The sequence below is a fragment of the Natator depressus genome, chromosome 10, assembly GCF_965152275.1.
Source record: "Natator depressus isolate rNatDep1 chromosome 10, rNatDep2.hap1, whole genome shotgun sequence".
Taxonomy (NCBI): Eukaryota; Metazoa; Chordata; order Testudines; family Cheloniidae; genus Natator; species Natator depressus.
The window spans coordinates 11,115,951-11,143,647 of record NC_134243.1 but is presented as its reverse complement, the minus strand read 5'-3'; the positions used below and the strand labels follow the sequence as shown (position 1 = coordinate 11,143,647).

At 47.4% G+C, this 27,697-nt stretch overlaps 2 protein-coding genes across 4 annotated transcripts in view; one reads left to right on the top strand and one right to left on the bottom strand.

Annotated features, from left to right (window-relative positions):
- The window catches only part of IQCE (IQ motif containing E), an 81,195-nt gene extending 73,933 nt beyond the window's left edge, over positions 1–7,262 (bottom strand). For both annotated transcript variants that reach the window (XM_074965186.1, XM_074965187.1), the window contains exon 1: positions 6,967–7,262. The gene's annotated coding sequence lies outside the window, so the exon portion shown is untranslated. The remainder of the gene's footprint in view (positions 1–6,966) is intronic.
- On the top strand, positions 6,944–26,466 carry AMZ1 (archaelysin family metallopeptidase 1). Of its 2 annotated transcripts, XM_074965192.1 has the most exons (7): positions 6,944–7,027; positions 13,167–13,500; positions 14,179–14,346; positions 15,307–15,435; positions 17,429–17,592; positions 19,256–19,432; positions 24,708–26,466. In XM_074965192.1, the coding sequence occupies exons 2-7, from the start codon at positions 13,197–13,199 to the stop codon at positions 25,272–25,274; spliced, it is 1,509 nt and encodes a 502-aa protein (XP_074821293.1). In that variant the 5' UTR covers positions 6,944–7,027; positions 13,167–13,196; the 3' UTR covers positions 25,275–26,466. The 2 variants fall into 2 exon arrangements, with proteins under 2 accessions (XP_074821293.1, XP_074821294.1); XM_074965193.1 differs by lacking the exon at positions 19,256–19,432.
- Positions 26,467–27,697: the final 1,231 nt, after the last annotated feature.

Genomic DNA, 27,697 nt, shown 5'->3' with positions numbered 1-27,697 from the left:
CTACATACTCTGAGTAACAAAACCTAGAAGAATCTCAAACACTTGTTTCCTTTAGTTAAATAACCTGTTCTATCAGAAACAGCTTCTTTAATGGAACCCTCTACAAAGTACAGGATTCCTCTAAGAATTTCTCTGCACTGAAGATCAACTATCAAACACCAGTACTTCAAAGGAAACATCTATCCTGCCTGTCTCAAATTAACCATGTTCTACTTAGCATCTCTCTTTTTATTTTTGGTTGAGGTATTATTTCTGCTGTCTTCATAACAGACCTCTGTAGAATCCCTTCTATATGCAGAGACACTTCTCAGAAAGTATATGGAGCATCCAGCGATCACTCAGGCCCAGTACTTAGGGTACTTGGGCGCCTAACCCTAGATATAGGCACCTAAGTCCCATTTTTAGGCACCGCTACAATTCACAAAACCCCCATTCGGCTGTTGCCTTACCCAGTGGTGGCTAAACTGATGTGGAGCCTAAGGTTTTTCTTGTAAAAGTTCTCTAGGCACCCATGTTTCTGCCTCCAGGTATGGGCACTGCTGCCTCATTCTAGATGTCGGGACCCCTCTGTGCCGCCTGAGCTCCAGAGCTACCCACGGACTGGAGGAAGACAGGCAGAGGAACATCTGTCTCGCCTACGGGGCCAGTGGAGGAGGAGAGGGCGTGCCCCTATAGCCCTTAGCCCAGCAGTTAGGGTATTCACCTGGAATACAGGAGACACCCAGTTTAAGTCCCCCCTCTGGCTGATGAGGAGAAGGAATGTGAACAGAGATCACAGGTGAGAGCGCTAAACCTGAGGCTATGAGTCTTCCTCCATCTCTCCTACTGAAGTTGTTCCTCTTTAATTACATATTAATTGGATCAGAGAGAGAGAGAATTGCCCTCCAGTCCAGTGGCTAGGTCCCGTAACTCAGAGGTGGCGAACACCTGATCAAATCCCATCTCCTTATCAGGCAGAGGTGGGACTTGACTGAGGTTCTCTCACATCCCAAGAGAGTACCCTAACCACTGGGCTAACAGTTTTAAGGGAGGTCATCCTCCTCCTGCCAGCCTACTTCCCCCTGGCTACCTAACCTTCTCTCACAAGAAAGTCCTTTGGCGCCCATAAGCTGCCAGACTCCAGGAGAGGGTTCCCAGCTGTGGATTGTAGCCAGGAGACAGGCACCTCCCAGCAGCCTGGATTTAAGTACCAAATTCTGAGAGATGGGCAAGGCTTAGGACACACCCCTCATCAGCATCTCCCATTGGCTGGCTTTAGCAGCTCCCCACCTAGCATGCTGGCTTTTGGGGATCCCACTCTTAGGCATCTATCACCCCCCGCCCCCATGCATTGTACAGGGAGCCTAGGTGCCTAACTCAGGCTTTGTGGATCCATTGTTGTTTCAGGGATTTTCTAGGCATCTAAAAGTTAGGTGTTGCAATGCCCAGGTCCCTTTGTGGATCCAGGCCTATGTACTTGCAAGAGCTCAGCTCTGTGTCCCAGTCCAAGTGTTCTGCATAACAACAAGAACTTCACAGCACCCCACCCAGACTCTCTGTCTGGGACGCTTAGTCCTTAAAAGGCACAGTCCCCAGTACGACAGGAAGAAAAGGAGGACTTGTGGCACCTTAGAGACTAACAAATTTATTTGAGCATAAACTTTTGTGAGCTACAGCTCACTTCATCGGATGCATGCAGTGGAAAATACAGTGGGGAGATTTAATACCACAGGATACACATAACAGTGCCCAAGCTGTAAGATTCCATTTTCCCCACCTACAAATCCTAAACATTACCCATCCCCCTACCCCCAAAACTGAGTGTCTTATTAAGGGATTGGTACTAGGATACAGAATCACCTCAAGGAGAGTGATCAGACCCAAAGTATCCACCTCTTAAAACACATCTTGTGAGGAGCTTGGATACTGCACTGATGCCATGGTATAAGAACCTGGATCAGTATTGGGCCAGATTCTGAATGGCACCTCTCCAGAGATACAGCCCAGGGTGGAGCAGAGAAAGCAAAGATGGCTTTAAGCCTCCTTTGGGCCTCTGGAAGTCTGAGCCTGACTGGAGGCATATTTATTCCCCAGCATAAATCAGAGCAGCCCCAGAGGCTGCTCCGATTTAAAATCGCTTCCCACAGCTGCCTATAGGCCCCCATTCCACCAACCCAGCAGGAGAAAAGCGATCTCTAGCCACACACCCTCTTGCTCTACATTACAGGCTATACAGGGAACCAGGACAGGCTTCTCTCTCTCTCACACACACACACCCTGCAGTAGGTGATATCAAAGAAAACAGCACTTAATACATTTGCAAGAGACAGTCCCATGCATCAGCAATCCTCAAAGAGGCATTGGGCTTTGTAGGCCTGTGGTGCACACTAGCTCCAAGACACCTGCATTTTCAATCTAATTCACTAATTGGCAGGAGGGAAAAAGCCATTTATTCACAGGTGGGAGATTAGCCAAGGCTTACAAATTGAACTGCCTCTTGGATTGCATGAGTTCTGGCCCCTCTCTGGCAGCATAGTTGCAGACATGCACGTCCACACCGCAGCCAACATGGGTTCTTTACACTTGCCATGTCCATTACAGAAATTAAACCCAGAAGATTAAATGTCCCCTAAAAACAAACAAACTGGGACAGAACAATGGTCCATCTAGCCCAGTATCCTGCCTTCTAACGCCTCAGAAGGAATCAACAAAACAGGGCAATTTCATCCCCTGTCGTCCAATCCCAGTTGGAAGTTGAGGGACACCTGGAGCATGGGGTTGTGTCCCTGACCATCTTGGCTAATAGCCATTGATGGACCTATTCTCCAGGAACTTATCTAACTTTTTTGAACTGAGTTATATTTTTGGCCTTCACAACATCCCCAACGAGTCCCACAAGCTGATTGTGCGTTGTGTGAAGCAGTACTTCCTTTTGTTTGTTTTAAACCTCTTGCCTATTACTTTCACCAGATGACCCTTAGTTCTTGTGCTAGGTGAGTAATGGGATAAATAACAGTTCTATTCACTTTCTCCACATCATCCATCATTTTATAGACCTCTCTCATATTCCCCCTTCGTCGTCTCTTTTCTAAGCTGACCAGTCCAAGTCTTTTTAGCCACGCCTCTAATCATTTTTATTGCCCTTCTCTGTCCCTTTTCCAATTCTAATTTATCTTTTTTGAAACAGAACAACCAGAACTGCACACAATATTCAAGGTGTGGGCATACCATGGATTTACATAGCAACATTATGATTTTTCTGTTTCATGATCTATCCCTTTCCTAATGGTTCCGAACACTGTTAGCTTTTCTGATTGCCACTGCACACCGAGCGGATGTTTTCAGAGAACTATCCACAATGACTCCAAGATCTTTCTTGAGCAGTAACAGCGGATTTAGACCCCATCGTTTTGTTTGTAAGTAAATTGGTGTGGATTGAAGTTAAATGTAGGTCAATAATATTATTTGTATTATGGTGGCACCTGGAGTAATCAATCTGGATCAGGCCCCCATTGTGCTACACAGTAACACACATAGCAAGAGCTTATTGTTCAAATAGACAAGAAATGGGGAAACAAAAGCACAGAGAAGAAGGGATTTGCCCAAGGTCACACAGCAGGTGAGTGGGAGAACTGGGAAGGTCTCCTGACTCTCACATCAGTGTCCATCCACTAGTTCATGCCACCTCTACTAATGAGGGTCAGTTGAGAGGTACCGTTCCAAGAAGGGTTTGTCACTTTCAATGTTTTTCGAGGTTGTTTAACTGCTGGTGGTTACAGTGACTCCAACAAGAGAGTATCCTCCAGACATCCAACATAGCACTTTAGAACTTCATGCCAGGGGAATTTCTCCTCAGAAGCAAGTGATCTTAAGGACTTCAATGCAAAGTCTAAGGATCCTCCACCTGATGTTTTCTATTGACCTGGAGCAAATTCACATTTCATCTACCTTTCCTAAGTCCATGTGCTGGTCCTAGTCTTTGTGGTGTTTAAGCATGCCAGGGGGAAAAGATTGTACCTGTTGGGTGGCCAGATCTTCAACTGCTGTAAGAATCATGTACCACATCAGTCATCTCCCAGACTCAGACTTCCAAGATTTCTGGTGGTGGCTTTAATTTGCTCCTGGATTCAGGCTCCCTACACATTGGTCTAAGAGGAAACACACACACACAGCTGGCTACAGCACCTGACACACTGGCATCTCCCGTCCACCTTGTGGTGATCACCACCACGATTTTACAGTGAGCTCAAGCATCTCTGGGCACAATGTCCGCGACTGGTTTAATAAGTAAGGGTCAAGTACACTTCGAATCCAAAGAGAGGAAAAAAGAGTGGATTGGGTGCACAGACTGCCCAGTCACTGTCTGACAATATCCACTCTGAAAGGAAATAGCTGCTGTTCCAGCTAATCACTGCCCTGCAGTTAACTAGGTCCCTCTGATAAGCCAAGCTTTCTGCCGAATCAGGTACCACTTCCAGGAATTAAATTGAGTTTGCAGTGGAGGAGTTTTTATTTTCTATTAAATCAAAGAAGGGCCAAGTCACAGACAAATTCTCCTGGATGAAACTCACCATGGAGTATGAGCTGACCAGCAACTGATGAGCTGTAGCTTTGGAATGGCACCTAATCTCTTGAGGTTTGTAACAATGCGGCTTCCATCTTAGAAAGGAATCATGGGGTACGTCTACCCTGCATTTCAAAACCCGCTGTAGTGAGTCTCGGGCCAGGGGCTCATGTGACAGCACTAAAAATAGCTGTTCGTAGAGGTTCAGGATCAGGCTGGAGCTCAGAATCTGAAGCCTGGGGAAGAGGGCGGGTTTTGAAGGCCGAGCTCCAGCTCAGTTCACATCTACGCTGTTGTTTTTAGTGCAGTAGCCTGAGCCCTGCTGAATCCACAGACCTGGGCTCTGAGACTCGCTGCTGCAGGTTTTAAAACACATTGAGCCTGATCCTTGGAGGGCCGTAAGTCAACGTAGCTTGTTGGAGATCAACAGAGGAATGCTACTTGGGCCAGAGTTTCAGCTGCTGTTAGAGTCCATATCCCAGATCTTGTCTCCAGTACCTCGCTCTCTCTCTCTTTCTCTCACATGGTGTGAAAACAGGCCACAGAACGAGCCTTCTCTTCACTGCCACTTCTCCCTTCCACTAGCTTTAGCATTCAGAGCCTCACCCCTCCGTCCCTATAGCCAGGATCAACACCCTGCCTAAGCCACCTCTTGATTTATTTCCTTGCTCTCTGTTGTGTCCTGCGTACAGCGGAGGGCTTTTAAGTGTGGCAAGGACTGGAGGAGTGGGGGCTGGTTTAATTACCTGGGTCCACTGCAGTTTGTTAACTCTTTGCTGCCGTTACCCAGTTTGTGATTTCTGCACCAAGGGCAGGCAGCATTAAGAGGACTGGGCCGTGGAGGGCTAGAGAGGGGAGTAGTTCTGCCTGTCGCCTTAGCCAGGCCATGCCTTCGGCTTTGCAATGCTTTGGTTTGGCTGCTCTGATCAAGACAGAGCATTGTACATGGCATCTTGTCCTTTTCTGGGACCACATGGCTTGCACCAAGACTGAGCATCGCCTACCAAGCTCCTGTATTGCCCGCAGGTGGCACTTTGAACTCTGGCAGCATTTGACCACAAGCCACACTTTGGCACCGTATGCTGTGGGGCAGCTCCTCCTGGCAACCCTGCCTGCTACTTCTACCCACCTTAGACAGAAGGACAAGGCCCCAGTCAGATGCTTTCCCTTTCCTTCCCTGCCTATTAGCTTGCTAAGGCCCAAATGGGGGGGTCAGTGTCCTGAAGAGAGGCGCGCCACAAAGAGAATAAAGCAAGAAACGAGAAATTGATCTCATTTCCTTAACATAAGTAACATTTTCTAGAACAGCTATTAACTGACTCAGTGTTCCTGGCTTAAAATAATTCACAGGGACAGAGCATAGCCCCCAGTCCAGGAGGGACAGAGGGTGGGAACGGTCCAGTGTATATTAGAGCCAAATGCAAACACCAGCTTTCACACTTCTGAAGAAGTGATCTTGTGATATGCTGCAGAACCAAGTATCCAGAGCGCTGGTCTCCAGGCAGATGTGGCTTTGTTCATTTCTCATTAGAAGATGGAATTCAAGAGGGCTTTAATACTCCTGGCATCATCACATTGCTTGGCCCCAGGCTCATTCAGGCATACAGCTTCTTTGCTCTCATCCATCCCCCAGTCCCTGATCTACACCCACGACTATCCATCAGGGCTAGGACAGAATTGAGACTGTCCACCCTGGGCATGGTCAAGGCCATCCCAGCCTAGAGCCCTGACTTGAAAGCCCCCTCCCTAAGGCTATCAGGAGATATTGCTTTCCCCATACTGTTCCACCTCTTCCCCCATCATCCGGGCTGACGCCTCCCTGGGCTGAGAGCAACCAGGGCACTGCTCTTCCACTCGACCAGGGATCCGGGGATGTCCTGGAATGACTATCAACCTGCCCTTCCAGGGATTTGTAATGGCCCCTTAGTTACTGTGTCCTTTGAGAGGTAACAGTGATAAAGCAAAGCCCCCTCCACCCCAGCCTGATGGAAACGCTCTTCTGACGCACCACAGATCTGAGCCAGTAGTCCCGAGGACCCCCAGGGTCAGGTCAGACCCCATACACTGACGCCAGGCTGTCTGAACGGCACCCTAACAACCGCAGCAGCGCCGATGTGAACAGACCCTGCTCTCCAACCGGCTGCCCTCGGACCCTTCGGGGCTGGCGCTGAACTGCGCTTCCCCGAGGGTTGAAATCGCCGCAGACGCGTGCTCCGGGAACCCGACCTGCACGGGGGAGACCTTCACCCCGCCACCCGCTTTGGGAATCTCCCGGGCGCTTCGTGGCCGGCGAACGCGGCCCGTCTGCTCCCAGGGAAGGCGCAGATTCCGCCCCCCGCGGGTCTCGCCGCACCTCCTCTCCGCGGACCCCCCCCCCCAAGAACAGACGTCACGAGTCCTGGAGCCTCCCCATCCCCACTCACCACCGCGTGTCTCTCGCCTCCTCGCCCGCTGCAGACAAGGCGCCGGCCGCTGCTTCCCCAGGTACGTCCGGGCCTGTTCGCGCCTCGGATCCAGCTGCGCTGCCGGGGGCAGGACGAGCGGAGGGCGGCGGGGTCCGCCCCTCGGGCATCGGTGACGGGGCGGGGGAGACGGTGCCGCTCAGGTCCGTGGGGAAATGCAGCCACCGTCTCCCCCCCACCCGCGTGGGGGACCAAGGCCGGGCCCCCCGTGCTGCAGCTGAGGGGAACACATGGCGGCGTGCAAAACAGTGAGCTCCCGCCCCTCACGGGGAGAGCGGGTCACTCACTGCCCTGGGCGGGACCCCTCTGCAGCGAGGGGCTGGCGCGGCCCCCGCAGGCTGCTCTCCACCCCTGGGTCCCTTCTGGTCAGTCTCCGCCTGGCGCTGGAGGGTCTGTGCCGCCCCTCTCTCCTTTCCGGCCGGCGTGCACGGGAGTCCCGGGCCGCCCCCTGCCCGTCTGGGCTCCAGGCTCTCAGGGCTGGAGGCGGGATTAGGAGCCTGGTGTAGCCCAGGCGCCCTGCCCTGGTACCTCGGTCCAGGAGCTGCTGCAGGGGATGCGCTCCCGGTGCCTGGCTGCTGGCACAGGGGTGGGGCAGCGCTAGTGCTTAATTTGTGCCAGAGCGGAGGCCCGGCCCCTCTAAGCTTGGCAGTTCTCAGCCCAGGCACTGGGCTTGCTGCATCAGTTATGAATATTAAAAAAAAATTGCTTCAGTGCCAGCACCTCTTTCATGACACGTTAAGCCAGGAGCAACACATTCCAGGATGTGGGTCAGACTCAGATGCCCGGAGCCTGTCACATGTAGGATTCCCGAGCCCCAGCAGGCATCAAGGCAAATGCTAGCTCCTTGTATGTAAAAGCCCCCTGATAGACCTGACAGGGTTGATGGGAAACCACTCCCTTTGCTGCCAGGGGACAAGGGTTGTGTGCAGCGTATCTATAGCCCAGCTCCAGGTGATACAATACTCCTGGGGGCTGTGTTTTGGGAAAACAAGAGGCTCGTTAGCCTCTCCCAGGGTAGAGGCTTTTCCCTACAATAACGTTAATGCAAACATTTATTAGCCTCTCCTGGTAACTACAGGAGCCGAACGTTGCTGCAGCTCTGGGACTGACTCAGTAAAAGGGAGACAGGGGAGGAATTGTTGCATTGTCAGTCCAGGTCCAATGGACTGAACCAAACAGGAAGCCACCATGAGCACAGAGGCTCCAGCTGTCATCAGAACAAGCATGTGCTTTTACATTTTCAGTTTATTTAAAACAATCTTTTGAAGATATGCCTTATCAACTATGCTGAAGGGATTTTATGCAAGACAATGCAGTCCAGGCTAGACAAGATCTGGGATTTTATTCCCAGATATGCCCCTGGCTGTGTGGCTTTCGGCAAGTCACAGCAACTTGGTGTGCCTCAGTTTCCCAGTGTGCAAAATTGGTAAAATAACTCAGCTTGGTGCAATAAGCAAGGATTAATGTTTGTAAAATGCTTTGGGCATCAGTACAATGCATCTACATTTAAATAAAAATGAAATGTTACCATAACGACTGTCAAGGGGATAAGTCAGAGCACAGACATGTGTATGTTAAATCATTATGATAACACTGCAATTTTATTTAAACTTTTAAAATGTTCAGGAACCTACTCGGGTCCACCTGTAGAAGCATTAGGTCTATCTGCATGTGTGTAAGGAAGACTAAGGTGCCCTGAGCGGTGAATGATTTGCACTTGGGTATTTCTCCAGCAAGATTTTTCTATTAAAAAAGTTCTGCTAGATGATCTCCCTGCTTGTGTGCACATTCAGTTGCTCAGTTATCAGTTACATGTGAAACAGCAATAGTTTGCATGGGACGGGGGATTGCTCTTGTCCCCTTTCCATAGGTCTATATGCTCCATTATGTCTTCCAGTCCCCGCCTGACTTTGCAGGATATAATACACATAGCATTCTATCCACTGACAACTTTACCCCTCTCCTAGTTTTTCTGAAATGACACCCTGATATAAAGTAGCCAGCAGTATCTCCTATAGGAGCAAGGAAGGGAGAATGCGTCACACCACCACCACATACATACACATGGTAGCATTTTCAAAAGCACATAAGTAACTTAGGCACTGTTGAAGGTGTTACCCATACACATTAAAATGAGCACTGGAAGAAATAGCCTATTAAAAACTGAATGAAATGATCTACTCATCAGTTCTTTTGGTGACTATTGGGTCCAACACTATATAAAATAGTAACAGTGACAGTAAGTCCCCCATTTCATTCATCCTACCTGCTGGAGGGTTGTGAGGCTGTAATTAATGTCTGTAAAGTATTTCGAGCTCATCAGACGGAAGGTGCTATAGAAGAGGGTAAAGAATTATTATAACGTGATCCATCGGGGAACACAACATATAAAACCCTTGAGAGAGAAGAATGAAGTTAGGGTAATGGATCTGCTTAATACATATTAATACCCGAAGGAGTCTGTGTTGGAATCCACCCTTTTCTAGAAATAAAACAAAGCAAGTGGCTCCCCTTAAAACCATTCACTAGACCTTATCTGCATCTTTAGGCACCTAAATACTATTACAAATCTAGCCCTTAATCCTGCAAACCTTTACTCATGAGGCATTTTTTTCAATGCAGCTAGATGCATGAGGATGATACAGTAAGAGCTTGGATGATTCCCTTCCCCCCTGCAATAATAAAAGAGACTAATCTCAGCTACAGTGTGACAGGTAAATTGTCTTACCAATAATGCATATCTATGCATGGGAAACCCTCTCAGCCTGGGAATGATTCATGCCAGGGAGACTAAATGAAGCATCTGTTTCAAAGTGACAAACATTTATAATGTCTCCAGGAAAATAAGTCTGAGTAGAATCAGGTGGTAACTGTGGGGACAGGACACTTTAATTTACCCTTATGGCATGAAGCACACAAGGCCCTGCACCTTCTGTAGCCATTCACCCCAGTGCAAAGTGGTTGCAAAATGACACAGTCCTGATTGGGTGGTACTTTACATTGATACAGTAATGATGAGTTAGGCCCTGGTGCATTTTATTTTCTCCTTGAGTAGAGGAGCCTGATCTTGCAAGGTGTTGAGCACCATCAATTTCCTCTGAAGCCAGTGGGAGTAGCAGGTCTTCACCACTCCTCAAGATTGAACCCAGCAGAAAGTTTGTACTCCTTTGACCTCAACAGCTGGGCCCACTTAGTGCAGGATGCATCAGCCTAAACATGGGAGTATGTGTAAGCAAGTACCACCTGGGCCAGGGGAATGCAAATTTTGTTTGCTTAAGGGTTAAAACACCCTGGCTTCTCTTAGTGCCCTCCCTTCCTCTCACAGACCTTGACTCTCTATACATCAAGAGTTCAGCCTCTTAGTCAAAAAGTCTTTTTCAATACATGTCAACAAACAAATTGAGAAAATTGCCTTCGGCCTTGCATCTTCCTTTGTACTGGAAATAAGAGGATTATCTGAAAGCAGCAGTAGCAAGCAGTGATTGCAGATCTTGGGAAGGGACCTACTGAGTGATTAGAGCATTTGCTGATAATTAGCTAATGTTCTTTATATGCACTCTGGGCTTTTCATTTAGGTTGACAGGCTATGAATTTTCTGCACTATGACTGCTTATTTACAGTAGAGCACATAATTTAACCAATTAATCAGTTTTAACAGACTCAGCTAGCATCCCTCAGATATTCAAAGTGCCTAGTTAAATTAATTAGTCTCCAAACACTTCACAGAAATTCAGAGGGGAAGAAACAAAATCCAAAAGATTCCTTCTCGGAATCTGAAATCCATAGTTTGTATGAAAGTGAGTAGAATGATGTGTAAAAGAAACAGCTTAGAGGGTGGTTTTTAAATGACCTAAGCCCAGGTTAGGGCTAGATCATGGAAGAATGCTGAGACAATCCCATGAGGTTCTGGGCATTTTTTCTCCCACCAGACCAACACTACATATAATCTATTCACCTAGGGTCCAATCCTGTCTCCTCTCAGTACTTGTGCTGTTTTATTCTACAAATGTTCTCAATTATGCCATTACTGTCACCTCCAAAACACATCTATCCTAGGGAGCAATGTCAATATATTGAGAATAATTTATAGAATTAGAACAAGAATAATTCATAAGTAATTGTCAATTACAGGGAATAATTTATAGGTAGCTGATTTACAAAGAGAATAATTTATGAGCAACTGAATTGCACGTAGAACCATTTACGGATAACTGTCAGCTCTGGAGGGAATATACTGACTATACCCAACAGAGACGAAGCTGTATTTTTAGGGAGCATTCCTGGGGAAAATATCAACCATTAGAATAAAGTTCAAGTCACAAACTCCCCAGCAAAAGTGGTTGTATAATATGTACAATATAGTGTGAAGTCCCGAGGTACCAACAAAAGCCACACTTACACCACAAACAGCTAATATTCTTCTCAGAAGGTCCCATCTTACGGCATCTGCTCATCCAGACAACAATGCCTGGGCTGGAGTCTTTCAGCTCATCTTACAGCTCCTGTAAGAAGACTGCTTCAGTGCTCCAAGCCTTTGCTGGTCTGGAGTGTGAGAGATGAAAAGCCAAAGCCTTTGGTTCTAAGTGTGTGTATCTGTCTCTAGGCAACTGTCAATCCACTTGATCATGGTGTGCACGTCGGAGGTCTAGTTAGGTGCCTGATGAATCTGCTTATGGCTGACAAGCCCAAGATCCATGTGTTGTCTGAGTTGGAGAACAAAATGACAGCACGCTGCTCTCTTTTTTTCTTGCTTTGCTTCCATCCTCTGGATCAAAGCTGGTTCATGTTGAGCTGCAGCCAGTGCCAGATGTTCCCTCCAGATTGGATGGGATTCTGCGCCCTCCTCCCAGCTTTCTACATGGATGTTGAACGACTTCATATCATTTTTGTACACATTGTGGTATCACCATATAGGGTGACTCTGCTTTCTAGAGCTGTCACAAATCTCTGGACAAAATATTCTTGGGGGTTCCGTCTCCTTCTATTCTCTCAACATGATTGAGCCATTGCAACCTCTTCTTAATAGTGGTTTCTAAGTGCGTCCGTGCTGCATGCTCCAGCACCTCTGTGCTTGGTATTTTGTCTTCCCACTTTATTTTCAGGTTCTTGCGCAGGCATCTCATATGGAAGCTGTTCAGTCTCCCGACGTGCCTAGCGTACATAGTCCAGGTTTCTGAGCCAGAGAGCAGGGATGACACCATGCAAGACTCCTAGATTTGCATCTTCCCCTTGGGCAACAGTTTGCAGCAAGTGGGATGTTTTTCTAAAAGATCTGCTCTAGAAATTATTTTGGGGAAGTTCTATGGCCTGGGTTATACAGGAAGTCAGACTAGATGATCGCAGTGGTCTCTTCTGCCCATGGAATCTATGGATACATCCCCTGGCAGATCCAGAGGGCTGGGCACAAACAGTGTTGTAGATGGTTTCTGAATTAAAGCTTTGATTCAAGTAAGCCCCCACTGCCTCCCTCAGTGTTACTGACAGGTTTCAGAGTAGCAGCCATGTTAGTCTGTATTCTCAAAAGAAAAGGAGTACTTGTGGCACCTTAGAGACAAACAAATTTATTTGAGCATAAGCTTTCGTGAGCTACAAGTCCCTTCATCGGATGCATCCTGCTCATCCCTTTCTCTCTCTGGAGCTCTCCTTTTCAGCCTCAGGAAGGCCACACAAAAATGAGTCACTGTTAATGCTTGTTTACACACATTTAGTCTTTCCAAAGGTTATGTTTATTTAGTTGTAAAGCATCTCGGACATACAGAAAAGTTATATATAAAATTTGACCCATAGTATTTATTAACAATTAATGAATCATTGGTAGCGCTAGCCTATAGGGCCACTGATTGTCACTCTTACTCCACAGAAATACGACTGCAGGTGCCATTATCTAGCTGTACACATGGAGGTGGCATTGCATTTGCAAGAGCCAGTTTCCTGGGGCCATCCTCTGGTTCATTATCTATTAACTATTTACATATGCATAGACACAGAGTACTCCTGAAACAGATATCACCACAAAAGGCAGTGACTCCAAGCCAGCAGCACCACAGAACTCTGAGCACCCAGTGATATCTCAGCTGAAATCGTTAGGCAGATTTACTCAAGTGCAAATCCCCAAGTCCCTTGTGAGGCTAAATCCTGATGATTTGATTCACTTTCTACAGGCAGTGCCACAGCCCCAGGGCCTGTCAGCAATGTTGCAGTGCAGACATGCTCAGGAATTCAGCTTTGGGCCCCGAGCTCTGAAGGACGCACTCATCTCTACCAACCCTGCCCTCCAGGAGCTCTATGCCAAAGCCTTCTCCAGCGCAGAGAAACTTTTCCTCTCCGAAGCATACAATCCCCAGAGGACACTCTTCTGCACTCTGTTGATCAGGACTGCCTTTGACTGGCTCCTCAGCCATCCTGATGCCCCTGAGGACTTCGAGACCTTCTATCACTCCATGCTGACGAAGAAGCAGCGTTTCTGCCAGAAGCATATATACCTGCAGCCTATAGGTAACACAAGCCAGGAGCCACAGCATCTTTGATGTGGGACACCTTTTAAGAAAAGGGAGTTTGTTGTTTTTTAAACATTGTCAACCCTCCATCGTTACCTCAGCCTCCTCTGTCCAAGGGCTGAGCCTGCAAATGGCCAATGCCCCAGCAAGGCCTTTTTGGGCAACCTTTACATTTGGATCATATATAGTGGTGCTAAGGGCTGCCTTTGATCCACAGTAAGGAGCCATTGCTGACAACTGGAGATCGGGTCCCAACCCGAGGGCATTATGTGCCCTTGGGAGTGGTTTCTCCATGAATAACTGGAAAGAAATACATACAAAATGGTGAACTAAGAAAGTGGTCCCAGAGACTCCCGCCCTGGCTTAGCTCTCTGCATGGCCTGCCTGCCCCCAAATGACTTCCCGGACACCCCACATAGAGCTAACTTCTTTCAGTGGCCTGCCCTGTAAATGACTAGACAGATACTCCCCATAGCACCTAATCCCCTAAGCAGCCCGTCCCTGAGAAACACCCCCCAGTCGGAATGACTGGCTCCAGAGAGACCTGGCAACACCCTGAAACACACTTGCAGAGCTAACCCCTTACCATACCTTTGACTATCCCCAAATAAATCCCTTAAGACATTTTGACCTGCCCCTGTGTACAAGTAACTGACATCGATGCTTCTGCTCTTAGATCTAATTGAAGAGTCTGCCGGGATCTCGCTGCTGGATTCCCTCAGAAGCTGCCTAGAGTCTTTCTTCTTGGGCCTTCGCGTCAAGTGCCTTCCCTCTGTTCCCATCTCCTCCATCCGCTGCTGCTATCGACAGAGCCAAGATTCAGACAGAGCGCAGCTCCATGCAGGTAAGGAGGGAGAAGAGTGGAGCCAGCAGAGAAGTCTGTCTGGCACACTGGCTCATGGCAGTCTCTCGGCCCACATTCGCTCCCTTAGGAAATGCCTGTAATATCACCTCGCTGCCTACACAGAGGAGGAAGGGAGGGAAGAGGGAGAAATCCTGTTTTCATGGAAAACCCAGCTTTTGGGCTGGAAACCACAACAATAACTAGCCAGGAGGGCAGTTCTCATCATACTTTTTCCTCTAGGTTTTTATTTTTCAGAGTTTTTAATCTTTAAAGTCAGTTTTGCCAGGTAAAAGCTGCTGCTCACCTTCCCTCAGCGAGTACAACATGCTTTTAGATTTCATTCTGTTTGACTATTTTATGTCATTCCCTCATTTGTTGCCTAAAGCCAAATTAAATGAATGCCTGGGTGGGTTAATGCACTAGCGTTTCATATGAGGAAATTTGAGTTCAAATATCAGTTAGGTCTCAGGTGAAATGGGTTTGCTGGTTGCCAGGCTAGTGTTGCGGGACCATTCATCCACAGTGCAAGACTGCCACGCTGCTTGGTACAGCTGACAGCGCTAGCTCTGGAAAGGCCCAGTGCTGGAACAGTAAGGCTGTTGCAGGTCAGGTGTGAGGTGCCCATAGGGAAATTCTTTGCTCTGACCCATCCTTCCTTTCTTTCATGTGGCTTGGCACAGGATTCACTCGTGTCTTTGTCCTTAGAATTCTCTTTCGGCTTTATTCTGTGCAGCAGCAGCATCTCCAGGGAAGCCAGGTCTAATGGTGCCCAGAGTAGAGGGAATGGGTGATAAAGAGCAAGGAAAAGGACCACCCCCTTCACCCTGGATATTGAGTTCAGCATCTCCACCAGCTTGTGGCTTGGACTTCAAGTTCCATACCGGTGACAAGAGAAATGGGGGCTTTGGCATTGCCCTCTGGGCAGACTGGATTTTTACCTTCTCTCTTTCATTTATCCAGATGGGATCCTGACCTTCCTGAAGAACAACAAGCCTCCGGATGCCCTGTGTGTCCTTGGACTCACTCTCTTGGACCTGTACCCCTGTGAGACCTGGAGCTTCACCTTCGGCAAATTCCTGCCAGGACAAGGTGCAAGTGACGTCCCGTATTCTTCCCATGCAGGGAATGAACAAGAAAGCGCTTTACCTTAAACCACTGCTTGGGAGGCAGAGTACCCAGGCCTTCCCCACAACTTTAATCAACACCCCAGTGGTAGGAAACAGGATTTCCCAATGTAAAGCATGAGAACTCAGGACTCAAAGCCACCAAGAGGCTGTTGGTCCAGGCAGGGAAGGCTGACTAGCTACAAGCTGGTGACTAAACAGTAATAAGTCACCAGGACCAGCTGGTATTCACCCAAGAGTTCTGAAGGAACTCAAATGTGCAATTGCAGGACTACTAACTGTTGTCTGTAACCTATCATTTAAATCAGCTTCTGTACCAAATGACTGGAGGATAGCTAATGTGATGCCAATTTTTAAAAAGAGCTCCAGAGGTGACCCCAGCAAGCCTGACTTCAGTACCGGGCAAACTGGTTGAAACTATAGTGAAGAACAGAATTGTCAGACACATAGATGAACATAATTTGTTGGGGAATAGTCAACATGGTTTTTGTAAAGGGAAATCATGCCTCACCAATCTACTAGAATTCTTTGAGGGAGTCAACAAGCATGTGGACAAGCGGGATATAGTGTATTTAGGTTTTCAGAAAGCCTTTGACAAGGTCCCTCACCAAAGGCTCTTAAGCAAAGTAAGCTGTCATGGGATAAGAGGGAAGGTTCTCTCATGGATTGCTAACTGGTTAAATGATAGGAAACAAAGGGTAGGAATAAATGCTGAGTTTTCAGACTGGAGAGAGGTAAATAGTGGTATCCTCTAGAGGTCTGTACTGGGCCCAGTCCTATTCAACATATTCATAAATGATCTGGAAAAAGGGGGGAAACAGTGAGGTGGCAAAATTTGAAGATGATACAAAACTACTCAAGATAGTTAAGTCCTAGGCAGACTGCGAAGAGCTACAAAAGGATCTCTCAAAACTGGGTGACTGGGCAACAAAATGGCAGATGAAATTCAGTGTTGATAAATGCAAAGTAATGCACATTGGAAAACATAATCCCAACTATACATATAAAATGATGGGTCTAAATTAGCTGTGACCACTCAAGAAAGAGATCTTGGAGTCATTGTGGATAGTTCTCTGAAGACATCCACTCAATGGGCAGCAGCAGTCAAAAAAGCAAACAGATTGTTGGGAATCATTAAGAAAAGGGATAGATAATAAGACAGAAAATATCATATTGCCTCTATATAAACCCATGGTATGCCCATATCTTGAATACTGCAAGCAGATGTGGTCGACCCATCTCAAAAAAGATGTATTGGAATTGGAAAAGGTTCAGAAAAGGGCAACAAAAATTATTAGGGGTATGGAACGGCTGCCATATGAGGAGAGACATGATAGAAGTCTATAAAATCATGACTGGTGTAGAGAAAGTAAATAAGGAAGTGTTGTTTACTTCTTCTCATAACACAAGAACTAGGGCTCCCCAAGTGAAATGAATAGGCAGCAGGTTTAAAACAAACAAAGGAAGTATTTTTTCACACAATACACAGTCAACCTGCGGAACTACTTGCCAGAGGATGTTGTGAAGGCCAAGACTATAACAGGGTTCAAAAAAGAACAAGATAAATTCATGGAGGATAGGTCCATCAATGGCTGTTAGCTAGGATGGGCAGGGATGGTGTCCGTAGCCTCTGTTTGCCAGAAGCTGGGAATGGGTGACAGGAGATGGCTCACTTGATGATTACCTGTTCTGTTCATTCCCTCTGGGGCATCTGGCATTGGCTACTGTTGGAAGACAGGATACTGGGCTAGATGGACCTTTGGTTTGACCCAGTATGGCCGTTCTTATGCCTTGAGGGGAGCACATGCCCCCAACATTCAGTGCAGTGGAGGGCGAAGCGCTATATTGGATGAAGCTAAAGTAGTTTGCCATCATGGGGCCTAAGGCTAGAGGTAGATGCTGGAGGCTGACGTTAGGCTAAGAGGACCTGTCTCACTTTTATTTGCCTCTTTTTGTAGAAGTGGGTGTCTGCAGCTTTGCCAGGTTTTCTGGCAATTTCCCCCAGCCAGGCTGCACCACCTTAAATCCAGCTACCAGGCGAGAGGAGCTGCACGAGGTCACCGAGAAGGCCCGAGACCGGCCGTTGCTGTTCAGTGTGCTGGAGATGGTTCAGTGTTGCAAGGTGCGGTTAGCAACCTACACAGAAGCCAATGTCCTGCGATGTGGGGTTTATGTGCCAGTAGCCTGTGACAGTTCCCTGAAAGAGGAGTGACACCGACCTAGCAAAAGCCATTGGAAGTTCCCGTAGTGAGCCTACGCTCACATAACACTTTACATCTTCAAAGCACGGCTTGACCATTCTCCACAACACCCCCAGGAGGCGAGTCTAGTAGTTAGAGCAGGAGCTGGGACTCCTGGGTTGTAGCCTTGGCTCTGGGAGGGAATTGGGATCTATCATCTCCATTTTAGAGATAGGGAGAGGTCGTGCAATTTGCCTTACATCACACTGCAAGCGTGTGGCAGAACTGGGATTACGAACCAAGTCGTCTTTGGCTCCCAGTCTCATGCTCAAGACATTAGACCGTGCTGCCTGGCAGACACTGGGTGGATGAATGGATATCACTTTCTCTCTCCCCGAGTCATTGTTTGTGGTCTGGTAGTCTCTTCGTAGGCAGTGTAGCAGAGTTGTGTATAGAATGTTGTGATGGATTCGGGAGGCAAGGCGTACGCAATTGCATCTCCCTCCAGTGGCTGCTGTCCATATCGGAGGAAAACCTGGCACTAATCCCTGCCAGACCTGCCTGTGAGAGCTCATCAAAAAGCCTGAGAAAAGTTTGCACATATATTTATATGAAAATGTGCTTATAATCCTCATAGACATATCCACGTTAGTGTTCCTTCCGAGACATCTCCTGTGCTCTCTCCCAGCTGCCCCTTCTGGCCTGCGGTATTTCCTCACAGGGCTGGCCTCTGAGCAATAGTAGCAGCTCCTGCTGCAGGGCTGGCCCTGTATCTCCCTCCCTCTCTGCTTCCCCAGCTGGCACTTGGCATTCCCTGCCCTGGGCTCCTTCCCTAGCTCCCTCGGGATCGGACTGGGAGAGGGAGGCAGTCTGACCGGCTGGCAGGGGAAGGAGAGGGACTGGGAAGTCAGAGAGTGGTGGCTGCTGACTGAGGGCCCAGCTCTGCAGGCAGCAGCGGAGAAGTCAGGGTGGCAACGCCATCCCAGGCCATCCGTACTTCTGCACGGCTGGTGGCAGCGGCTCTGCCTTCAGAGCTGGGCACCCGGCCAGCAGCTGCCGCCTCCGAAGGCAGTGCAGAAGTAAGGGTGGCAATACCACTACCACCCCTAAAATACCCTTGTGACCCCCCTGCAACTCCCTTTTGGGTCAGGACCCCCAATTTGAGAAACGCTGGTCTCCCCTGTGAAATCTGTGTAGCGTGTGCGCTTTTACCCTACAAGACCAGATTTCACAGTCCCCGACGTGTTATTCATGGCTGTGAATTTGGTAGTGCCCTACCTATGCCTATGTGCCACCTAAAGGGTCTTCTCTCAGTTCCTTACTAAAACATCATCCAAACTCTCCCTTCTCAGCCCATGCATGGACATTGCCTCTAGGGATAGTCTGGGATTCAGGGTACTGAGTTCCCCTCACACCCCAGAAAAGGGTCCTCCTTCTGTGTCAGGGTTGGAGTGCATTAGTGGAAAAGTCTGGTGCATATGTCCAAACAAGGAGCTTGGATTCCTCTTTCACCTCCCTGACTGAGGAAGGGTTGAGCAAGAGGAGGTTGTGGTGAAAGTTTGGTTTGTTTGTTTTTAACAACAAAGCAACTTTGCTTTCCTGAAGGTCACGTGTCATGAGATCTGCCACCTGATTGGCTTGGGGAACTGCAGATGGCTACAGTGCATCATGCAGGGCGTGCTGAGTTTGGACGAAGCGTTGTTGCGGCCCCTGGAGCCCTGCCCAGTTTGCCTCAGGAAGCTGCAATACGTTGTGGGCTTCAAACTCATCGAGCGCTACAGGGTGAGAGATGGACCACTGAGTGGTCCTGGGGCAGAGGGGTAAAGCAAGAAGTTCTACAACCAGGTCACCCATCTGTGAATCTCAGCCTCTTGCCACCGTGTTAAAGTAAGGGCTGGGCTTAGAATTACACAGAGCTCTCTCCTGGCATTGGTTATGAGTTAGCAAGCTATTTAACACAAGATCCAAAATAGAGAGGGTGGGCATCCCAGACACATTCACTGTGACCAGTTCTTCGCACTTTAAACACAATCTCCAAAGCTCTTTGCAAACAATAATAGTACAACACCCGAGCACAAAACTGTTCTCCCTGTTTTACTAATGAGGAAATGGAGGCAAAGGGAAAGTGACACAAGCAATGTCAGAACTGTGGTTAGCGTGTGGAAGTTCCTGGGTCCCAGTCCTCTGCTCAGACAGTGCTGTGTGATTTCCTGGCCCATCAAGGAAATGCTAATAGCACAACTAGCTTTAGACACCATCACTGCCCCTTAATGCTGGAAGGAGTATCTCCCTCCAGTATCTAGAGAGCTGGACTCTAGCCATAGGACAGGTTTATTACATAAAGCATCAAAATAAGCAAGCCTACAATTCATGCTCAGTGCTCTATCTTCTACATTATTGTATTAGTTGCATCATCTTCAGAGACTGGATTTTTCCAGGCTTGCCTATTTTAAACTTCGGTGCACTGTATTGTCACTTTGTATAAAGTTAGCTGTGCAGTTCCAGGAACTTTTCTAGGTTCTCCCCCCCCCCAAGTTCATGCTCATTCAGCTTGAAAGTCAGACACATTCACACAGAAGGATGTCAACATGCTTGGGGGAGAACACACTACCTGGTTGTGCTGCCACTCACTGAGATGGTGAGGCTAGAACTAGTGCTCTTCATCTAGATCCTGGGCCATCTGCTCTACATCCAAAACTGAGTGGTCCTCAGACCCAGCACATGCCAGAGCAACAATAGCAGCAAAAGTGCCCTCTGCAAGGCAGCTCTCCCTCTCCCACAGAGAAACACTATCTGAATTAAATGTTGCCATAACTGATTTCCCTCCACACCTGTTTCACTGCAGTAATTAGCTCAGCTTCCCCGCAGCTACAGTGAAAGAAACCCTGAAAAAGAGGAGCCAACTCGCTCCTCCCCCACAAATGTCTCAACTGCCTCCAGGACAATAAAGGAGGAGCTTGAGTAGACTCTATGCAGCGCTATATAGTGGGGTTGTGCCTTCCCCGTATCAGATAATGCTGCCAAGGCCAGAAACAGCAGCGCGGGTCATGGGCAGAAGGGGCAGTGGGTGGAGGTAGGCAATCTTTCTGTAAGAGGATGAACTCTTTGCCATGAACTGATTTGAGTTTGCACTCAAATATGCTCTATTTTGACATCAGCCAGGGTTTGTTTGATCTTGACAAATTTAGAGCAAAAAAATCCAGGCTGCACTTACGTTACACCAAGTTTCCCTGTTTCCCTTACAGTGTCACATGCTGTTCTGTGCCGCAACATTTCCCTTCACGGCTCTAGGATAGAAGAGCAACTGGAGAGCGACTAAGGGTATGCCTCCACTACAAACACTCTGGGGCACTGAGTCTCGGAGCCTGAGTCTACAGATTCGGGCTTGCGCAATGACACTAAAAATAGCCATGTAGCTGTTCCCACTCATGCTGGAGCCTGAGCTCGGAAACTCAGGGTGGGGGTAGGTTTCAGAGAACTGAGCAGGAATGTCTGTGCTGCTATTTTTAGTGCCGTAGCGCAAGCTCGAGCCTGTAGCCCCGGCCTCAGAGACTGACTGCTGCAAGCATTTCAGTGTAGCCATACCCTAAGGGCTTGCCTTCGCTGCAGTGTAAGCTCGAGCTCAGGCTAGCTGGAGGGAGAGCAGTCACACCACAAAACACTCAAGCAGCTCAGAGTATCTGCAGCCCCACTGCATGAGCACCCTGATGGGTCAGCTAGCTCAAGTTTAAAGCACCAACTCAAGCGAGAGATGTGTGCGCAAACAGGATCTGGGTCGGGGCAACGCTCAAGTTACAGTTCGAGTAGGGTGACCAGATGTCCTGATTTTATAGGAACAGTCCTGATTTTTGGGGCGTTTTCTTATATAGGCTCCTATTACCCCCCTCCCCCGTCCCAATTTTTCAGACTTGCTGTCTGGTCACCCTAAGTTTGAGCTAACACTGCAGCAAAGATGAGCCCTAACTTACTGCTCAGCCAGTCCCAGCCATTGGGAAGAGAATTGGTTAATAAGGCCCATTAATGATGCTCAGATTGGGGTGTAGCAGGGTTTGGCTTGAAGCAGGGGATATCCCTGTCTCTGTGGAGTTCGTTCCCTCACTGGCTGATGTAAATCAGTGCTGCTAGGAATGACTTCTCTCCGGCTCACTATGAAAGATTTTTTTTTTCCCTTTTTGCCTTCAGAATGCAGCAACTGGCAGCTAATTGCAGATGATTACACCCCAGCAGTCCCTAAGTCAGAGGTTTTATTCTCTCTGCCCTCTGCAAATTGCTCAGTTCCAGTTTTTTCACCTTTAAACATCACCAGGTCAAACTGCTCCTGCCTAGCCTACAGTGCACTGATGGAGATGCCACTGATGCTGACAAGGACAGGGTGACTCTGTAGTAAAATCTGAGTAGCACGGTTCCCTTGTAATATCAAAAAGTGGACTTCAAGCAGTGCTCAATTGCATACTGAGCAGGCTCCATCCCATGACCACAGATTTCACAGGCTCCTGCAGATGAGAGAAGCGTGTGCAGCATGCCCCCATCTGGTTAAGGAGCAGAACAGAAAAATGAAGTTAAAACCACACAAACCCTTAAATAGCTTGTGTAAAATGCACCACAGAGTCTGAAAGATAGAAAAGGATTCCCCCCCCCCCCCACCCCTCACCTGCATTACAGGGATTTCAGGAACAGCTCTTCCCTCTTCTTGACTTGAAATAAACAAGACCTTAGAGTTGGTTGAATTTTTCTGTAAAAATAACTATGCAGATTTGGCAACACCAAAGCATTTTGTAACTTCATGTCAACTTCACCTAATCAAAATGTTTCACTGACATTTTTGAAATTCTAAGTTATTTTTGGTTCTAAATGACTGCATTTTGAATTTCTTTCAATTTGATATAAAAATCAAAAAGGTTTTAAAATTATCAAAATCAAAAGTAAATGTTTTGATTTTGGTCAAAACAAAATGCCTTGGTCAATCTGAAGTTAATTGTTTCCCCTACTTTTTGGTTTGCCAAAATTTTTTCAAAAAATTTAGTTTTCAGGTAGACCCAAAATGTTTTCCCCCTGGAATTACCTGAAAACAGAAAAATCCCTTATTCACACATCTCCACCCGACACCTCTGTGTGGATGTCCTGGCTTCAGCTATCTTTTTGCTTGGATACACATGTTTTTCCCCCCCCTTACGTGGTTTTAGACTGAGTGGCAGTTCTGATTATTCTGGAGTTTCATTGATGTCTTAGGAATTTAAAGAGCCGTGATAAAACCCAGGGTGTAGCTGCGGCTTTCAGACAGCACCACTGCCCCTCCCTCCACTCTGGCCCCTCCGCAGGCTCTGATGCATGTTCTGTTGAACATGTTTATGGGTGGTCAGGGGTGTGTGCTCAGCTGGCTTTAACTGTATAATAGTGTTCACAGCAAGGCAGAAAGAAAGTCTTCCCTTTGCATTTTTTCTTGGCTATAGGGGATCTCAACTGTTCAGATGCATCCTTGTACACAGTATGCATCCGATGAAGTGAGCTGTAGCTCACGAAAGCTTATGCTCAAATAAATTGGTTAGTCTCTAAGGTGCCACAAGTACTCCTTTTCTTTTTCCCTGTACACATAGGTGCTGCCGCAACCCCTGGCTTTAAGTGGCTTCCATTATATACACAGGGTTTACAGTTTGGTTCAATGGCTCTCACTGTACAATGGCTCCCACTATACAAATTGTTCCAGCAGCCCTGTCTGTACAAAACTCTTTGCCAGGGCTTCACACAGAGACTGAAATAGGGAACATGGCTGCCTTGCCCCACCCACTCAACTTGGTCTCCGTACTGCTTTTGTCACTGGCCTGGGGAAAGAAGGCAATTATAGAAGGGGGATGGGGGAGTGGAAAGTTCTGGGGAAAGGGACCTCTGCAAATGCCGATAAGTCCTGGAGACTGAGCCAGAGTGCAACACTGATGCCCTCTGCTGGACCACGCACAGTACCATCCTCCATAGGAGCAGAAAGCACAGTACACTCACACAATTAATACATTACCTACCAGCCCCATGCTAGTATTTTCTAACTGCTACCACTGTATTTGCTTGAGGAAGTGTATAGCTTTGCAGAGATACCAGCTGGGGAGTAACAGAAAACAAAGATAAGATACATCAGTATGCGAGAAGATAGGAGTGGGGGTGTGAATGCTAAGGAACAAAAAGAATCAACATGTATGCCAGCTAAAAAGACAAGGAGACCAAATTTTATCAGTTGGCAACTGTCAAGTGCTATGATTAATTTCCCACAGCCTAAGGAATAAGTGTGCCAGAAGCAAGCAGCTGTTTGACATATTATAGCATGAAAAATTTCTGAGATTTAAAAAAAATATTACTTTCTATTAATTCTTTGCTAGAGCCCAGCCTTTCCTTATGTGTTTCAAGTGAAGAACTATTCTTGAGACTGAAAATGCATGCTAAATAGAAATGAATATGTTCGTGAAACAAGACTCCTCAGCTTTGCCACAGGAGCATTTATATTCATGTAACCGAACTTCCTCTAGAGAGATGACACTTGTTTGTTTGTTGCTTTTACACAGATCACATGGCACACAGATTCTTGGGGGGGTAACGCCAGGGGAGTACACAGCTACTTCTCTACCATCATCTGTAAAGTATTCATGGGTAGTTTAGTGTCAGTCTTTTCTAGCAGCAGTCACTGCAAGGAACGGTGCAGAACCACAGGCTGTGAAAGCAGTTTTAAGTATTCCAGGCCCAGTCTCTCCCAAATAGGAATCATCACTGAAGGATATTTGGAATGCTAGCAGTGTTATTCTACTCTTGTTACCGCACGGTCAAGATTTTAAAGAGTGCCTAGTGATTTGGGATGTCGGAGTTTTGGGATGCCCAACTTGAAATGCCTTAAAAGGGGCCCAGTTTTCAGAGGGTGGGTGCTCAGCACCCCCTGGAAATCACACGCCTTTGAAGTGTCTTACAAACACCCCAAAACTGAGGGACCTGAGATCACTTGGCATTTTTGAAAATCTTGGCCAACTTACGTTGTTGTGCTAAGTTGCTCTAACATGAAAATCTTTTCCTCCCACCACAGAAACTCTATGCTTGGACTCAAACTATATTGTCTACCTGGCCTACTCAAGAATCAGACCTGTCAACATCTGAGGACATCCTGCCATTCAGCTTGGACTCTGGGATGTGCTGTGAGAATGACTCTGAGCCTTTAACTTCCCTCTCTGAGCCATTGACACCAGACACTTGCAGCCAAGCCTTCTCCATTGGGCAGGAGCTGGAGCATGACCAGCAGTTTGTTTCTCCGCCTGACACACACAGCCAGCAGCAGCTGGGCAGGACCACCAAGTCCACAGATATCATTAAAGATTATCAACTATGGCTGGAAACATGCATTGCTGCCCTGGAGAAGAACGTCTCTGAGGAGGAGCTGGCTCAAGTGGACAAAACTGTGGATGCCCTGGCTAAGTGGGAAATGTTTACGGGGCAGCTCCCCACCATGAGAAAGGATCTGCCCTTCCCCAGAGACAACGTAGGGCTAAGGAAAGTCCTTGGAGACAAATTCTCCTCCTTGCGGAGGAAACTAAATTCTAGAAAACTGTCCAAAGCTGAATCTTCCCCTCATCACTGGAGTTGGGAGGAAAACTAGCACTCGGTCGGACTTATCCTTCTGCAGTCCTTGCTCCTTTCTGAGCTAGGAAAAGCAAGCTCAGCTCATCATTTTGATTTAAGTTTTGTTACATGATTGCCGTGCATTTGGTTGTTCTCACCAGAAGTTACTGTCTGAGAAGGAAACAGGAACTCCCTACTGGAATGAAATGTGTTTCTTTTGCTGAGGTTCCGAACATGGAATTTCTTTCAATCATTCAGGCGCTCTAAGAGCTTATATACATGAGAAAGTCGCACCGGTTTAACCCAAGATGTGAATCCAAACCATGAACAAAGCTCTGTGTGGATGCTCATGTTTTGGTATAAAAGTGGCATATTTCAGTTTGGCTTAAGTTGGCTGGGAACTGGCTTATGTTAAATCAAAACAAGAGTGTCCACATAGGAGTATGTACCAGCTTAACTAAAACTGATGTAAGTTAAACCCATGCAAACTTTCCAATGTAGTCATGGCCTCAGGCCATGGAGCATTTGCGCTCTAAGCATGGAAACTGTTTCTTCATTGTGTTTTATACCAAATGTCTATTTCCAGCCATGTCCCTGGCCCACACGTTGCAGATTGCACCGAGCACAGGCGCAGAACTGAGGCTTTCTAACCATCGCCCTGTGGAGTCCGGGTGAAGAGCAGACACGTGGTCTGGGAGAGGCAGAGGGGAACAGGCACGGGGGTGGGGGGCGGCATAGCAAACAAGCAAGCAAGAAGAGCCTTTTCTGCTTAGCCAACATAATCAGTGGTGTTCGCTTAAAGGGAACTATTGGCTCCCCTCCCGTTTTAGCTCCAGCAGCTGAAAAGCTGCCATCCCTTCTTTTCCCCAAGATCCGTAAGTCTCCGCTGCACAGGCACGGGTGCCTCTACCAAGAGAGAGCTGCAGCAGAGCCTGCCTTTCAGTTGCTACTACATAATAACTTTTCAGTTATTTATAGCTCGGTGCTCCAGAGGCCGACAGTTTTTCAAGCCCTGTAATAGCGAGAGCCGCGTGTGCTGGCGGAGGCTGACTCTCCCCATTAGAGTCTCACTCAGAATTCCAACACTGATAATACACTCATCAACTTGCAGCGTAGTGGTCGGAGTTCAGATTGATCTGATCTAAAAATACCTTGAGTTCTCAACTGTCCAAAGCAGAAAGGAAAGGAAAACTGAGTCCATTACATTCAGCGTGGGGGGAAGGGGGTGTGGGGGGATTTCCTACCAGGCTGGAGCTATGGGCTTTAATGAGAAAACTAAGCATGTCCCCTGCCCGCCCCCCTACAATCTGAGATTGAGAAAGCCACAATAACCTGTGGATTCCATGGGGGATGGGGGGAAGGGAGGGAGGGGTTCAGGGGAAGACACCTGAGGAAAACCTGTGGCCTGCTAATGCAGGTGATTGCAGGAGAAAATCTGTAGTAACCTAAGTTAAGCTTGCTTCAAGAAAAATGTATAAAAAAATTAAAACCAGCATGATTCATACAAAGAACAATGGGGGTTCTGACTTCTAAAAGACTAATGATGTCAATTACTGGAAAGGCATTTTTTCCAGTCTGCACATCTGGAATCCATGTTATGTGAACACTGCTGCTGCTGCTGCCACCTGCTGGCTGTCTAAGGACATTTAAAAAAAAACACTCCATTTAAGATTTCTCAGACAAGCAGAAACTTTAAAACAAGTCATACTTGAACTATAAATCCATCCACTAGCCTAAATCTTGGTCTAGAGTGTTTCTTAAATACATTGACTAGTTTTTGACAAGAGCTTATTCTTTTTTGCCTCTTTACTGCAGGATCAAGCATGAGCCAAGTTATAAGGCTGAATTTAAGAGCGTTTCCAGAGAGATGTTACTAATGCAAGAAGGGGCTATTGCTAGAGAATCCAGTGGGGAGTGTGGCAGAGGCAGCTCTCAGCTCAGACGCAATTGCGAAGGGAATACAGAAGAGGAGTGGCTAAGCTGAAGTGCAGAGATATGGAAGTGTCCCTTGTGGACAATGACAAAAACAGAGGGAATGCTTGGCTATTCTCACTCACTATTTAGGAGAAGCCAAAAACAGGGAGGGACAAGAAACCTTGCCGGGGTGGGGGGAGGGCAGACTCTGGTTGGCTATAGACATTTTTGCTTATACAGTTATTAGTAACCTGTCAACAGTATCCCTGCTTTCATGGAAGAGTTTAGATCCTCCTGCTTCATGCTCCACAACTATGGAAAATGTTTGCAATAGTATAATCACGGATGTAGCAACCACTTACCAGTTCAGAGAATCTAGGATCACTCCAGGTAAGGACTAAAGGAGCTCTGGAACTCAGAGCTTCACACATCCACATAGATTGCTGAAGAGGATCCAGGGCCATAATGTAACTTCAGAGAGATAGATGTAAAGCCCCAACGTTGCTCTGCTGAGCCTTCCAGCAGCTGTACAGTAGAGAGAGTCTG